This window comes from Capra hircus, chromosome 10 (genome assembly GCF_001704415.2).
Source record: "Capra hircus breed San Clemente chromosome 10, ASM170441v1, whole genome shotgun sequence".
In the NCBI taxonomy this organism is placed as follows: domain Eukaryota; kingdom Metazoa; phylum Chordata; class Mammalia; order Artiodactyla; family Bovidae; genus Capra; species Capra hircus.
This window is the reverse complement of record NC_030817.1, coordinates 51,063,092-51,078,198: the sequence shown is the minus strand read 5'-3', so window position 1 is coordinate 51,078,198 and position 15,107 is coordinate 51,063,092. Positions and strand designations below refer to the sequence as shown.

The 15,107-nt window shown below is 43.5% G+C and overlaps 1 protein-coding gene across 1 annotated transcript in view; it reads right to left on the bottom strand.

Moving 5' to 3' along the window:
* AQP9 (aquaporin 9) overlaps positions 4,120-15,107 on the bottom strand; it is a 51,363-nt gene continuing 40,375 nt past the window's right edge. Inside the window, exons 3-6 of the mRNA XM_005685715.3 lie at positions 14,704-14,841; positions 12,671-12,789; positions 10,261-10,478; positions 4,120-5,192 (exon numbers count right to left, since the gene is read on the bottom strand). Coding sequence (XP_005685772.1) covers positions 5,018-5,192; positions 10,261-10,478; positions 12,671-12,789; positions 14,704-14,841 — 650 coding nt within the window. The 3' untranslated portion in view covers positions 4,120-5,017. The remainder of the gene's footprint in view (positions 5,193-10,260; positions 10,479-12,670; positions 12,790-14,703; positions 14,842-15,107) is intronic.

Here is a 15,107-nt window from a genome sequence, read left to right as displayed (position 1 = left end):
ATCAGCCCTGGGATTTCTTTGGAAGGAATGATGCTGAAGCTGAAGTTCCAGTACTTTGGCCACCTCATACAAAGAGTTGACTCATTGGAAAAGTCTCTGCTGCTGGGAGGGATTGGGGGCAGGAGGAGAAGGGGACAACAGAGGATGAGATGGCTGGATGGCATCACTGACTCGATGGACGTGAGTCTGAGTGAACTCCGGGAGTTGGTGATGGACAGGGAGGCCTGACATGCTGCGATTCATGGGGTTGCAAAGAGTTGGACATGACTGAGCGATGGAACTGAACTGAACTGAACTGAACAGGACTGGAAAAGGTCAGTTTTCATTCCAATCACAAAGAAAGGCAATGCCAAAGAATGTTCAAACTACCACACAATTGCGCTCATCTCATACGCTAGTAAAGTAATGCTCAAAATTCTCCAAGCCAGGCTTCAGCAATACGTGAACTGTGAACTTCCAGATGTTCAAGATGGTTTTAGAAAAGGCAGAGGAACCAGAGATCAAATTGCTGACATCCACTGGATCATCAAAAAAGCAAGAGAGTTCCAGAAAAACATCTATTTCTGCTTTATTGACTATGCCAAAGCCTTTGACTGTGTGGATCACAATAAACTGTGGAAAATTCTGAAAGAGATGGGAATACCAGACCACCTGACCTGCTTCTTGAGAAACCTGTATGCAGGTCAGGAAGCAACAGTTAGAACTGGACGTGAAACAACAGACTGGTTCCAAATAGGAAAAGGAATACATCAAGGTTGTATATTGTCGCCCTTCTTATTTAACTTATGTGCAGAGTACATCATGAGAAACGCTGGACTGGAAGAAGCACAAGCTGGAATCAAGATTTCCGGGAATAATATCAATAATCTCAGATGTGCAGATGACACCACTCATGTGGCAGAAAGTGAAGAAGAACTAAAAAGCCTCTTGATGAAAGTGAAAGAGGAGAGTGAAAAAGTTGGCTTAAAGCTCAACATTCAGAAAACAAAGATCATGGCATCTGGTCCCATCACTTCATGGGAAATAGATGGGGAAACAGTGGAAACAATGGCTGACTTTATTTTTTGGGGCTCCAGAATCACTGCAGTTGGTGATTGCAGCCATGAAATTAAAAGACGCTTACTCCTTGGAAGAAAAGTTATGACCAACCAAGATAGCATATTGAAAAGCAGAGATGTTACTTTGCCGGCTAAGGTCCGTCTAGTCAAGGTTATGGTTTTTCCAGTGGTCATGTAGAGATGTGAGAGTTGGACAGTGAAGAAAGCTGAGCGCCGAAGAATTGATGCTTTTGATTTGTGGTGTTGGAGAAGACTCTTGAGAGTCCCTTGGACTGCAAGGAGATCCAACCAGTCCATCTTGAAAGAGACCAGGCCTGGATGTTCATTGGATGGACCACTGCTGAAGCTGAAACTCCAATACTTTGGCCACCTCATGCAAAGAATTGACTCACTGGAAAAGAACCTGATGCTGGGAGGGATTGGGGACAGGAGCAGAAGGGGACAACAGAGAATGAGATGCCTGGATGGCATCACCGACTTGATGGACATGAATTTGAGTGAACTCTGGGAGTTGGTGATGGACAGGGAGGCCTGGCGTGCTGCAATTCATGGGGTTGCAAAGAGTCGGACACGACTGAGCAACTGAACCAGTGCTATCATATAACATTATTTAAGAAAATAAATTTCTGCCCACGAAGGCAAAAGTCCTCAAAAGACATAATGTATACATGGGGTGTCAGACTCTGCTTGGACACCATGTGTATCCTCACAGAATTCCTTGAATTTTTTCATCTAATTCAGTTCATTTAATCATGTTCAGTTTTATGGGGGCCTTCTTTTATTAGCCTCAAGACTACCTCTCTTAATAAGAGCTACTCTGTTTCCAGCAACAAGAAAGAGATTGGGGCTTGATGGATCAGTCTATCTACTTACTTATCTACTTGTCTTCCTATCTATCTATCTATCTATCTATTATTCATCTATCATCAATTATGTACTATTTATTTTTATAGAGACTTAGAGAGCCAGGAAGCCTGATCAGGACTACCATGGTTTTTCTCCACACACTGTGATGAATAAACATGTTATCTCAGAAAACTTAAATTCTCAGTTTGAGAAATTATATACAGCTTGACCTACAACATCTTTTTGTGGGTGATTTTAGTAGGTTAATTCCATTTAACTTCATTTATTAAGATGTCTTTGACAAATTGCCTGAGATTGAATTAACACGGACTTTGCTAGGTTCTATACTGGAAACTTTTATAAAAATATTTAGCAACAACTTGTCCCAAACCCTTATCAGTGATTTTCAACTTGTGTTCTGAAGATCCCCCGCCACATAGACAGGGTTTCTTTCCAGACACCCCTCAGTGCCTGCACTAGGGGAGTAAGATGATATCACAGGCAGGATCAAACTTACTTCCTCTTCCCGGACCTCTTTCTATTTATAGCAGCCCTGGTTGACTTTTGGATACCACATTAAGATTTTATTTGAACAATAGGTTCTGAGGCTAAATAAAACTTGTAAACCATTCTCTACAACAGGAAGCTGTAATTCTTTATCCATGACCACATTTTTGAGCACTGACATACTTTTAAAAAAGGCACGTGTGTGTGTGTAAGCAATTTAAAAGTAATAATACTTAAAGATTGGGTTTTTAAATGTGATGCTTTTGCTCCAATTTTTCCTTTCAACAGCTGAGTATTAACTCTGGCTGTTGATGGTTAGAAAAGTCCTATAACCTTTGGCATTCTGAGACCTCAGCTAGTTAGGGACTCGTAGAGAAATTCTACCTTTGATAATAAACATGTCTACTAAGTTTTGCGATTGACAAGAAAGAGAGAAGGGGAAATGTTGCCATTCTAGTTCCTTAAATAATTACTTTTTTAAAAGATTTTTTTGATGTGGATTATTTTTAAAGTCTTTATTGAATTTGTCACAATATTGTTTCTGGTTTATGTTTTCATGGGTGGGTTTTTTTGGTTTTTTTTTTTTTTTTGGCCAAGAGGCATGTGAGATCTTAGGTCTCTGATCAGGGATGGAGCCCCTACATTGGAGGGCAAAGTCTTATCCCCTGGACAGCCAATGAAGTCCCAAGAATCTGTTTTTTAAAGATAAGTATTTGGCTCTTACTGACTTCTGAAACATGGATGTTCTCTTGGATAAGAACCTGACCTGGGCAAACTGGGAAAGACAGACGATTTGAGATTTGAGTGCACGCACCTGGAACAAGAGAGCTTCTTTATTCCATAAAGGAAAAAAAATCTTTCTGTGGTTGATTTCCATAAGCGCACATTTCCTCTTCATAATTCCAGCCATTAATCACCAAGCAGTGTTTAATGAGCACCTGTGGGGATCATAGATTCCACTGTCCAACCTGAAAACTCAAATTTGAGGTCACCTCTTGATTTGGGGTAAGAAGTACAATGTACCCACGGGGTCTGGTCCTGACTCATCTGACATCTCTGTTTTTGACAGAACTGGGATCAAGGCACATGACTTCAGTGTCTTCTCTTACATGTCTGTCTGTTCTTGAATCTAGGGTCTCTTAACCTTCACACTGAAGACATCTGGGTATGAATGGGTACTGCAGGGGAGAGCTATCCTGTGCATGGTAGGAAGTTCAGCAGCATCTTTAACTTCTACCCACTAGATGCCAATAACACTCCTACTCCAGCTGTGACAACCAGAACTGTCCCCAGACATGGCCAAATGTCCCCTTGCAGGGGTGATAGGTGAGAGTGAGGAGTAAACTGTCCCTTTCTGAGAGCCCTCTAACCCCTGAGGACCCCAAGTCTGAGAATCCTACCAGGAATTACTTGGACACCACTAGACATGTTTCTCAAGGAAACCCATGTACTTTAACCAAGCCAATGTTCTCCACACTGGCTACACCCATTCATAATCACCAAGATGTTTACCAAGTTGTTTTTTTAGAAGTTCCCCAGAGATCTTTGTTTGTAGATAGATCAGACAACCTCTGAACTAACTGGGCTTCACAATCTTATTACTCATAAAAACTCCAAACAAACATGTCACTCTAAGTTTATTTCAAATAGGAAATGCCAGTAGTTTCAGAGCAAGAAGAAGTGCCGTATGTCGGTCTATTACTGTCTATTAAAGCCCCCTGGAGACATTTCACATATGCTTTTTGTTGTTCTGTTATCATTACAAAACAGTTGAGAAACTGGATAGTCTGGGAATTCTGAGCTTTATAACAGTTTGACTGAAGTGTATCACTTGCTGTGGAAGAATTTCTCATGCTTGTAATGCACAGACACTTTTTTTTACACTTTTAATTTTATATTGGAGTATGGTCAATTGACAGTGCAGTGACAGTTTCATTTCAGATGGACAGAAAAGGGACTCAGCCATACATGCACATGGATCCATTCTCCCCCAAACTCCCCTCTCATCCAGACTGCCTCATAACATTGAGCAGAGTTCCCTAATTCCCCGACTCTTGACTACAGTGACAGGGAGGAGCCTGACCAAGAGGAAATTCCTAGAATGTACAATGCTGGGATGGTCAGGAAGATCAAGACCTGGCAAGACTAAGGGTGGCCTAGGAAGGGTCACCCTTAGTCACCTCTGATAATGTTCTCCAGCAGATGAAAAGTCTGGGGCTACCTCTTCCCTTTGTAGTGTTTTTGGAATTAAAATCAGACAGTGGCAGTCTTTATAACTTAGGATCCAGAAGAATGTTGCCCAGGCTGTGTGCAAATTCTGGCAGCTGCCAATCCCGCTTCTGGCAAGCCAGGAGGAGCTGGTCAAACTTTCTGTGCAGTTATTAATCTGATATGTATAGGATGCATTCAATGATGTTCAACTTTCCATGGGACCTTAGGCAACTCAGCTTCCCTAAGACTTTGTTTTCTTATTTGAAAGATGAGCAGCTTGATATTTACCCCGGATGGTCACTAGGAGGATTCAATTAAATAATGTGTGTGAAGATGCTTTGTGAAAGGTAAAGCCCAGTAGGTAGCCAACTGTAGACCCAGACCTGAGCACGTTATTACATGATTGCATTCAGTTCGTATTTCTCTGGTTTTTCCTCTGGCTGCTCTGCCTCCAAGTCTGGGTTCAAATCTGGGTGGTGGATTTCAATGAGAAGAAAATAGACGAGGCCTCCAGCAGCAGCACCAACCAAAGGGCCCACTACAGGGATCCACCAGAAGTTATTCCCAGCTCTGAAAGCAAACAAAGAAATAAGTGACGCATCGCTTGGCCTTCCTTCTAGGATCACCGCCAGTTACTCACTAACCAGCTAGTTGTTCTCCTACTCATGGCTCTTTTTCAGTCAGCAAGAGCTAAGTAGGATGGCACTCGTGGTAGCTTGGTAACCAGTATCCTTTCACTGGCCTGACCCTCTTGAGTTGGATGTGCCGGGCTTAAAGGGAGGAGCAGGTTCCCTGCCTGGCCTTACTGGTAAGCAAGGTCATTTGCATCCTATGATTGAGGGGATGCCAGAAAAATGTCTGTGTTAATTGCTTAAAGGTACTATTTAGTAGGATACTGATTTCAGTTGACCAATTCCATTGTTCTATTAATACCTGTGAGAGAAATGTCCCATTTATTTCCCTTTCAGAAAACATAGCCCCTGAACCCATGGCAACAGTTGAGGGCATCTAGGGCAAGTTCAGGTCAATTATTCAGGAGTGGGCTTTCCTTCATACTGAAGTGGCGAGTCCTGGGGATTGTGAATGGAAGGGGGATGTGGAGAGATTCCTGGACATGATTGGTGGATGAGGGCAATCACAAGATAAACAGTCAGGATACATTTGTCAATGAATGAATTAAAAACTCAAAGGTAGATATATGAATTAAATACTAAATATAATTTAATTCCATACTTATATTTTGAGGTCACAGCTTACTCAGATGTATTTTCTGATAAGGATTCCCTCTCCCCTCCAGAAGTTCTCAGTGTCAGTACACTATATTGGAGGTCTAGTTCTGGGAGAAATCAGGTGTCTCTGTGAATTGTCACCATCTCTTTTGGGGACAGAAAATCCATTCAGATAATTCAGTAGAAAGGACCATGAGTGCTCTGAAGCAAGTAAAACTATATAGTATAGTTGTGTAGTTGTTTAAGGATATGTGCATTTGAGATAAAACTTTTTAAAAGAAGGATAATTATGAACAAAAAGTTCAGGGTAATGCAGAGGAGGCGGAGGAAACAAAAGGAGCACAACTCTGCATAGGAATTTCACAGTGTTTTATTTGGGGGGCATATTCATGGCTGCTATTTGCAATTTTATTTTTAATAACTCTATGTATTTCCATGGAACTGTTTGTTTCTAACTTTTATTAGAATAATAAAGGAAATATTATATTATTTAATATAATATTTTTAATAAAATTATTTAAAAATAATAAAGGGGGGCCTATTCTAGAATCCATGAGACCTAGTTCTAATCTCAGGAGTGTCCTGGGTTTAGAGCACTTAGCACATTGCTCTGTGTGTGTGTGTGTGTGTGTGTGTGTGTGTGTGTGCGCGCGCGCGCGTGTGTGCCCAGTTGTGTCCGACTCTTTATGACTCTACAGACTGTAGTCACCAGGCTCCTCTGTCCATGGGTCCAGTGGAGTGGGCTACCGTTTCCTCCTCCAGAGGATCTTTCCAACCCAAGCATCAAAACCAAGTCTTCATGTTTCCTGCACTGGCAGACAGGTTCTTTACCACTGAGCCACCTGGGATCTCAGGACTACAGAAGGCCTTTGAGCAAGCCTCCCCATCTCTGAGCTTCATACTTCCATCTATACTGCGGTCCTTTCCTAATCCGTATCATGCAAGCACTCTCTTAGTTCCTGAATCTTAGATCATAAATGCAGGCTCCAGGGAAGAGCACTGAGATTGAGCACAGTGGCCACCAGATGGCACTCTTACTGTGCAGGAAAGAGGACGTTGCACTCCACTCTTCTCACAGACCCTTATCCTGTGCCTCCAAATTTTCTATGAAAAGAATTTGCTGTGAGAGGCACCTTCTCTTCAGCACATGCTGCTGTTTAATCAGTCGTGTCCGACTCTGCGAGCCCCCTGGTATGTAGCCCACCAGCCTCCTCTGTCCATGGGATTTCCCAGGCAAGAATACTGGAGTGGTTGCAGTTACCTTCTCCAGGGGATCTTCCTGACCCAGGGATCGAACTCATATCTCCTGCTTGGCAGGTGGATTCTTTACCACTGAGCCACTGGGGAAGCTCTCTTCAGCACATGGAGTGAGTTTAACCACCTTATTTGGTCCATCACTTCCTTTTTTTCCAGCACTGATTTGTGGTGAATCTCTCACTGTCATTTAACAGATTAGGGGCCAAGATACCTGCCAGCATGCATGTCCTTCTTTCACTGTCTGGACCCTCTTGAACTGGATATTTTGTGCTAAGGTCACAAGGCTTAAATGGAGGAGATTTGATGTGGCTTCCTGCCTGGCCTTATAGGTAAACAAGGTCATTGGGGTGCTATGATTTGAGGGGATACCATAAAACTGTGTCAGTTGCATAAGGTACTATCATCAAGGATTCATTTCTTTGGCTAAGTTATTTTTAAAATTAACAATACCCCTGAGATCCTTCACCTATTAAGCTATTAACACTTTAATGTGAATTAGTGAAGACCACGTGCTTACATCCTAATGTGTGTGTGTGTGTGTGTGAGTTGCTCAGTCATGTCTGACTCTTTGCAACCCCATGGACTGTAGCCCACTAGGCTCCTCTGTCCATGGGATTCTCCAGACAAGAATACCAGAGTGTGTTCCCATTTTCTTCTCCAGAGTATCCTTTTGACCCAGGGATCAGACCCAGGTCTCCTGCATTGCAAGCAGTTTCTTTACCATCTAAGCCACCAAGGAAGCCCAAGAATACTGGAGTGGGTAGCCATTCCTTTCTCCAGGGGATCTTCCTGACCCAGGGATGGAACCCCGGTCTCCCTCATTGCAGGCAGATTCTTTACCATCAGAGCCATCAGAGAAGCCCTTTTACATCCTAGTACTTAAGGGAAAGCAAGAGTAACCTGGGGTCTGTCTTACCCTTGTCAGACCCTGGGGAACCTCCTCCCCTCTCATCCTCACTTTTTGCCATACAGGGGCAAATGAGGGTCTGAGAATAAGGCAGTCTAGGTTTCATCTGAGATCCTGGATGTGGATTCAAACTAGGAAATCTCCTGAGATGCTTGTCTTGGGTGGAAAACCCTGAAAGGACGGAACTCTAGGGACCCTTCGGAGTCCTGTTACCGCTCAAAGATTTTCTTTTGAACTTTTGGTAGAGGATTATCAGCCAGCCTAGCTATCTCATAACTGGTATCTGCCCCTTCTCCTTTTTGATTTCTTTTATATAATGATGTCAGATTAATTTTTGGTAAATTGAAGTTCTAAACACATCAAACTTTTGCCCTAAATCCTTTGCTTCTCCCTATAATCTATAGAAAAGAGAGGAACAAAAATCCAAGAGTCTTGTTGTAGAAATCCAGTCCTCTATGATCTGAAACGATTGCCCTTCCAGGTTTCTTCATACAGCCTTCTGACTAGACTAGATCATGTGTCATTTTGATATGCTGTCTTTAGATACAGATGCCTCTCTACTTGAAATAGCCTCTCTGTCCCTGGCTGAACATGTCCAAATACTATAAAATGCCCCTACTTCTACTCCCATGGTTCCTAGATCTGAAGCTGCAAGCCTTCTCTCAACTCCTGGGGTTAGTCATTTGACAGCGTCAACCTGTGTAAGAGGCTATGCTCACCCTCTGAAACAGAACATAAACGAAGCAGTGAAGGGCAGCAACAGTAAAGGGCATCTTTAGCACTCGGCCTTGAATAAGGAATTAGGAAGCTGCATGGATGAATGAATGCGTGCATGAGGGGGAAAGTCCTGATCCTAAGGGATGCGGTGCTCAGAGTTTGGCATTAGGTGATTTCAGCATCACAGATGTGGGCTCCTAGCTATTTGGCTGATAATCCTCTACCAAAAGTTCAACAAAGCAAAGAGAACGAGCAAGACCTGTTTTAGAACCGCCATCACCCTTAGAGCTTTGGGTGAATCACCAAGCACGGCTCAAAGCGAGGCCAGAACACTCTGGCGCATCTTTGTTTTAGGGGTCTGTGTGAAGCTCACAGAGGTGTCTTGGTGGTGAGGTGAGGACAGTAGTCTCCTGGAGTGAACCGCAGGAAATTGGAATTAAAGGAAACTCATGGGTTAATTCTGGGCTTTGGAAATAAGGAGACTTTTAACATGTTCTCAGTGGTCCATTGAAAGAATATAAAGGATCCATCCTAGCTGTGAACACTTTTTTCCACCTTTCCATGCTCTAGTATGGTCATTCTGGAACAGAGCTCCTCAACTGTGGCACTCAGCATTTTCGTTTGTGGGGATCTGTCCTGCGTACCGTAAGATGCTTAGCAGTATCCTCCATTGGACTCTACCCACTAGATACTGGTGACAAGTTCTGCCCCCACCATGCCCAGCTGTGACAACCCAAAGTGTCCACATGCATTGCCAAACATCCTTGGGGGCAAAATTGCCACTGGCTGAGAACCACTGCTCTAGAAAATTCATTGTATTGTTTGTTCCTTAAAGATAGGGTATGTTGGGGACTTTCCTGATGGTCCAATGGTTAACAATCTGCCTGGTGATGCAGGGGACATGTGTTCAATCCCTGGTCAGGGAACTAAGATCTCAAATGCCACGGAGCAACTAAGCCTGCATACCACAATGGGAGAGTCTGTGCACCACAACAAAATATTCTGCATGACGTGGTGAAAATCCCATGTGCCACAACTGAGACCCGACACAACAAAAGAAAGAAACAAAAAAGACAGGGAATGCTGCTTGATTCTTTTTGTATCCTTCATCTCCTAGAACATATGTGGCACAGAGCATTTATCCATCCTTTTGCTCAGTGGCGTTCACTGAGGTTTCTGTGTGCTGGACCCTATTTCAGTCACTGCAGACAAAGCAGTGAACACGCGGTTAAGGCCCCTGTCCTCACAATGCTTACTCTGTAGCGGCTCCAGCGCTGCCAGTGGTGGTGATTAGAATAGCGCCCGTGATTGCTCTCTGTCTGTCTCTCTGTCTCCCTCCCCCTTCTCTCTCTGTCTTGCACACACACACATCATAAATCACCAGTGATACGTTCCACTTAGGACGAGGGTGCTCTTACCCTCACCCTCCCATCTGCGCTCTCTTGGATCTCCAGGTCGAAGCCCAGCGCCCCCCACTGAGGCACAGCATGAATCTTCCTCCCTCTTCCCCGATCATTTTGTTACTTACGTGAACACCTCAAACCCCCAGCCTGCCAAAGCGGTGAAAAGTCTGGGACTCAGGTCTCGAGCTGGATTCATGGCACAGCCACTGTTCATTCCCAGAGAGGAGGCGATGGTGACAATCAGGAAGCCAATGACAACAGGCTCTAGGCCTCTGGGGACTCCCAAGTTTCTCGAGTCAAAAAAGGCAAAGATGACAATGAGGAGGAACATGGTGGCTGCTACCTGGGTAAGGAGAAAATGTACGAGGGGTTCAGCTTATGTTCTTCCCACTGGCCCACCTCAAAATGCACCCCCTTCTGTTAAAAACCAAACCTAGTAATAAGCAACATAACACTGGCTGAGCACTGTGTCAGAGCCTTTTCTTCTTATTGGCAGTCCTAGGCATGCGTGCTAATCTCTCTCTCCTTTACAGACTAGTTACCTGACTGAGGTGACACAGTCAAGGTGTGGATGCAGAGTTTAACTCTAGAGACTGTATCTCAACTACACTGACCTGTTAAGCTACTACCAGGTAAATAGAGGGCAAGCTGCAGGCTGGAGAAATGAACAAAGGGGCTCATTCAAATTGGTGAGAAAAACGATGTGAGACGTCAATAGATACATGGGCAAAGGAAATGAAAAGCCAGTTCATAAAAGAAAAAGAGATTTGAAAAACAAATAAGTGGGGACAACTGATTTGTAATGAAAAAAATGCAAGCAATACCAAATATTAGGGAAATGATATCAGTTCTCTCAGGCTTTCCTGGTTGAACTGATCATGTTTTATACTTTTGAAAGGCAATTTAACAATGATTTAGCAATATGTATTTTAAAAAGCCCATAAATGTGTGTACTCAATTGGACCCAGTTGGATATTTGAGAACTACACCTTGGAAATAATCTAAAATATGGAAAAATCATAAAATGAATATGCAAATACATATTTAAGCATTATTTATAGTACTGGAAAATTGGATTCCACATCAACAGGGCAAAAGCAATTGTGTAGTGCCCATTCTATAGTCTATTATACAGCCACTAAAAACAATAAATATGAAATCTGTGTGTACAATGTGATGATTAATATTTACCTCGGTTAACATGAAATATTTTTCTAGGTTAACATGAAAATGAACAGGTATGTTTTCAGAAAAAAAAATTAGAAAACAAAAACTATGTGGTAACATTAAAAAAAAATTGGAGGCTTCCCTCGTGGCTCAGTTGGTAAAGAATCCGCCTGCAATGCAGGAGACCCGGGTTTGATTTGTGGGTCATGAAGATCCACTGGAGAAGGAAATGACAACCCACTCCAGTATCCTTGCCTGGAGAATCCCCGTGGACAGAGGAGCCTGGCAGGCTGTAGTCTACGGGGTCACAAAAGTCAGACACGACTGAGCAACTAAGCACACACATGTGGTAAAATTTAAAAATACTTATGACACTAGGTAAAAAATTGTATGTGCATTATGTTTTATACTTGAAAATAACATAAAAGACAAGTTGTAAGGGATTATACAAACAGTGATAGCAGGTATCTTGAAGTGGTGTGGTATAGTGGGTGTTTCTCCCAGACTCTACTTTAGAATTTCTAAACTATTATTTGGAAATTGTATTACTATTTTACTTTAACAACTAAATGACAGCCACTATTTACCAGATACTTATTATGTGCCAGGTACTTCATTGCTTTTTCTCATTAGAACCTCACACTAATCTGTGAGATAAATCCTATTTATTCACAATTTACAGTTGAGGAAAGGAGGATTGAAAGAGGTTAAGAAACTTGCCCAAGGGCACAGAGCTCCTAAGCAGAAGAATCAGGATGAGACTCAGACAACTGATCTAAGACCAGAATAGTTGTGCTATTGGCTACATGACAAATGCTTGGATGCCCCTTGTTTAACTGTCAAAAAGGAGAGACACTTCTAGCTGCCTAGAGAGTCTAGATAAACCTATACATATGGGGAGACACCGAGGACCCTCAGCTCGCCTACCACACTTCACAGTTCTTGAACTGATAACAAAGTGTCTTTTCTCCAGATCTGTACATTTACGGGGTTGCAAATAGTCAGACACGACTGAGTGACTGAACTGAACTGAACTGAACTGATACGTTTACATGATGTGGACAAATGAGACAGTTTCGCAAAGGAAACCCCATTTGCCCATACAGGGTTGAAATGTCCACTCCTCCACTTTTCTCTGAACTTCAACTGATGTGAAACAAGGGTACTTTTTAAAGAGGAAGCAGGAAACTCAGTGGTTCAACTTTGGCAAGCACAAGAATTTGTCAGCAAAGCTAGGGTTATGCTTAGGGACCTCCAACTTTGGAAACACAGACTTTCCTTTCTGATAGGCCTGTAATGTTCCTGTGCATCCTCCTTATTAGATTATGTCTTTTCACTGAAGTTGGGTCTTGTTGTATATACACTTACTTGTTCTGCAAATGCATTCACCAGAGACAGATACGGAGCTGGGTATGTTGCAAAAATGTGTGCTGTTGCGTTTTCTCCCACGATGAGCAGTTTTCCACCAGCAAAAGACATAAATGCATCTATGGAAGACAGAGCTCTGGCACGTTAGTGTCCTCTGGGCAGAAGAAAGGGAGACTTATGCCAGGTCTTGTGCTGAGCAAGTACAGACAAATAGCCAGCTTCAGTTTGGCAGATCCATATCATTTGCCTCTCTTCGTCTCATAGTATGGTAGTTTTAGAGATGCCCAGAGAGCTCCCACAGAGAAGGCGATGGCACCCCACTCAGTACTCTTGCCTGGAAAATCCCATGGATGGAGGAGCCTTGTAGGCTGAAGTCCTTGGGATCGCTAAGAGTTGGACACGACTGAGCAACTTCACTTTCACTTTTCACTTTCATGCATTGGAGAAGGAAATGGCAACCCACTCCAGTGTTCTTGCCTGGGGATTCCCAGGGACAGGGGAGCCTGGTGGGCTGCTGTCTATGGGGTTGAACAGAGTCGGGACATGACTGAAGCGACTTAGCAGCAGCAGAGAGCTCCCAGGGTGACGTGTCAGAGAAAGAAAGCCCTGGCTGCCCTGGATGGTTCTCTCCACACTTGAGCCAAATCCTTATTCAGTGGGTCTTGGGAATCAGTTTTCTCTGAGGGGAATTGTTGGAATTTGCAAGATTGACTAAAAGCCAAAGTGAAGCTTAGACCTGCTCTAGGCAGAATCCATGATTCCCAGAGGGTTCTCAGTAACCCCTAATAGCAGTCCAGCATTTGAGGCATCAAGTACAGTGAAGATGCCCTTAGAGCAAGAGACACAGCAGACCCTGACATAGCCAGTGTGGTCTAGGTTGTCCCAGACCCCCAGGCCTCTCCTGACCCAGCCACTGACTCTCTAGTTTCTGGTCTCATCGTGAGTTTCTCCTTGAGTTTTCTTACACTCTAATTCTTAGGATAGCCTGCAGGAAGAGGTGCCTTTCCACAGGCACCTCTATTAGGCTTGGCTCATAAATTCTAGTTTCCTAATTGTTCCAGCTTGAGAGTTATAAGGTATTGAGATTTACTTTGGGTTAGATAGAAGGAACTACTGTAACAGTTGATTTTATGGAACCCCAAGATTTTTTAGCTTGAAGGGGTTCTGAGGTCATCTAGTTCATTCTCTCATTTTCCAGAGGAGGAAACTGAGGCCAATAAGGTCAGATGACTTATTGAAGCCACGCAGCTACTTAATTCATATGGAACTAAAGTCTGGGTCTTCCATTGTCAGAACTTTGATTCCCCCAGGACTGCTGCCAAATGGAAGCCCTGGCTATTGGGCAAAAGGGAGATGGGGTTCCCTACCCACCCCATTTCTCTGCTGTGTTCCTTCCCTCAAAGGCTTTGCTCCAAATTCCTTCTCTAAATATTTACTCATCATTCCCTTTGAGAGAAGTCAATGGTTTCTCTCCCAGCCAATTCAGAAAAAGCTATGGAGAAGCCAGTGGCCTGTTGCTTGCTTTGGCATTGTTTACATTGTAGTACTGGTTGGGTCTAAAGACAGAATTCCTTTATGTTCTCCCCTTCATTTAAGTTGTGATCATTTTCATTAAGAGGCTTCATGAATGTGCCTGCGAATAATGTTGGCCCCATTAACTAGAACTTAGGACCCTTAGAAGGGCTTCCCTGCTGGCTCAGATGGCAAAGAATCCACCTGCAATACAGGAAACCCGGATTCAGTCCCTGGGCTGGGAAGATCCCCTGGAGAAAGGAATGGCAACCCACTCCAGTATTCTTGCCTGGAGAATCCCATGGACAGAGGAGCCTGGCAGGTTACAGTCCATGGGGTCGCAAAGAGTTGGACATGACTGAGCAGCCAACACTTTCACTTTCATTCAGGACACTTAGAACTGCCTGTCAAGTGTATGACAGACTGTGTCCTGTTCTATCTCACCTCTTCCTGCCAAGTAATCCTGAATTTCAGCTTACACTCAGCTCTCCATAATCTCTGGACTCAGGGCCCCTACTCACCATAGTAAACGCCGAAGAGGGTTGCAGCCCCTGCAAAGGCTCCCAAGAACTGGGCCCCCACATAAAAGGGGAATTTGAACCACTTCATCCGTCCAAAAAGACACATTGCAAAAGAAACAGCTGGGTTGATGTGGCCACCTGTAAAGAAGACAAGGTGATTAAGAAAGTCAGAGGGCAGGCCAGGGAGAACTATTGTGAAGAAAAGCTTGTCTAGGGACTGTAGGCAGAACTCAGTCTTCTAGGTAAGGAACCATATGTGAGGACACAGAGGGGTGTGTGTGTGAGAGTGGGGAGGAAGAGAGGACTGTTAATCCTCATGGCATCATTAGATGCTTTTCAGGAAGTTTAGCTTTCTCAAATTTATAAAGAAACTTGTACTCAAGTGGCTTATTTTCCATCTCTGT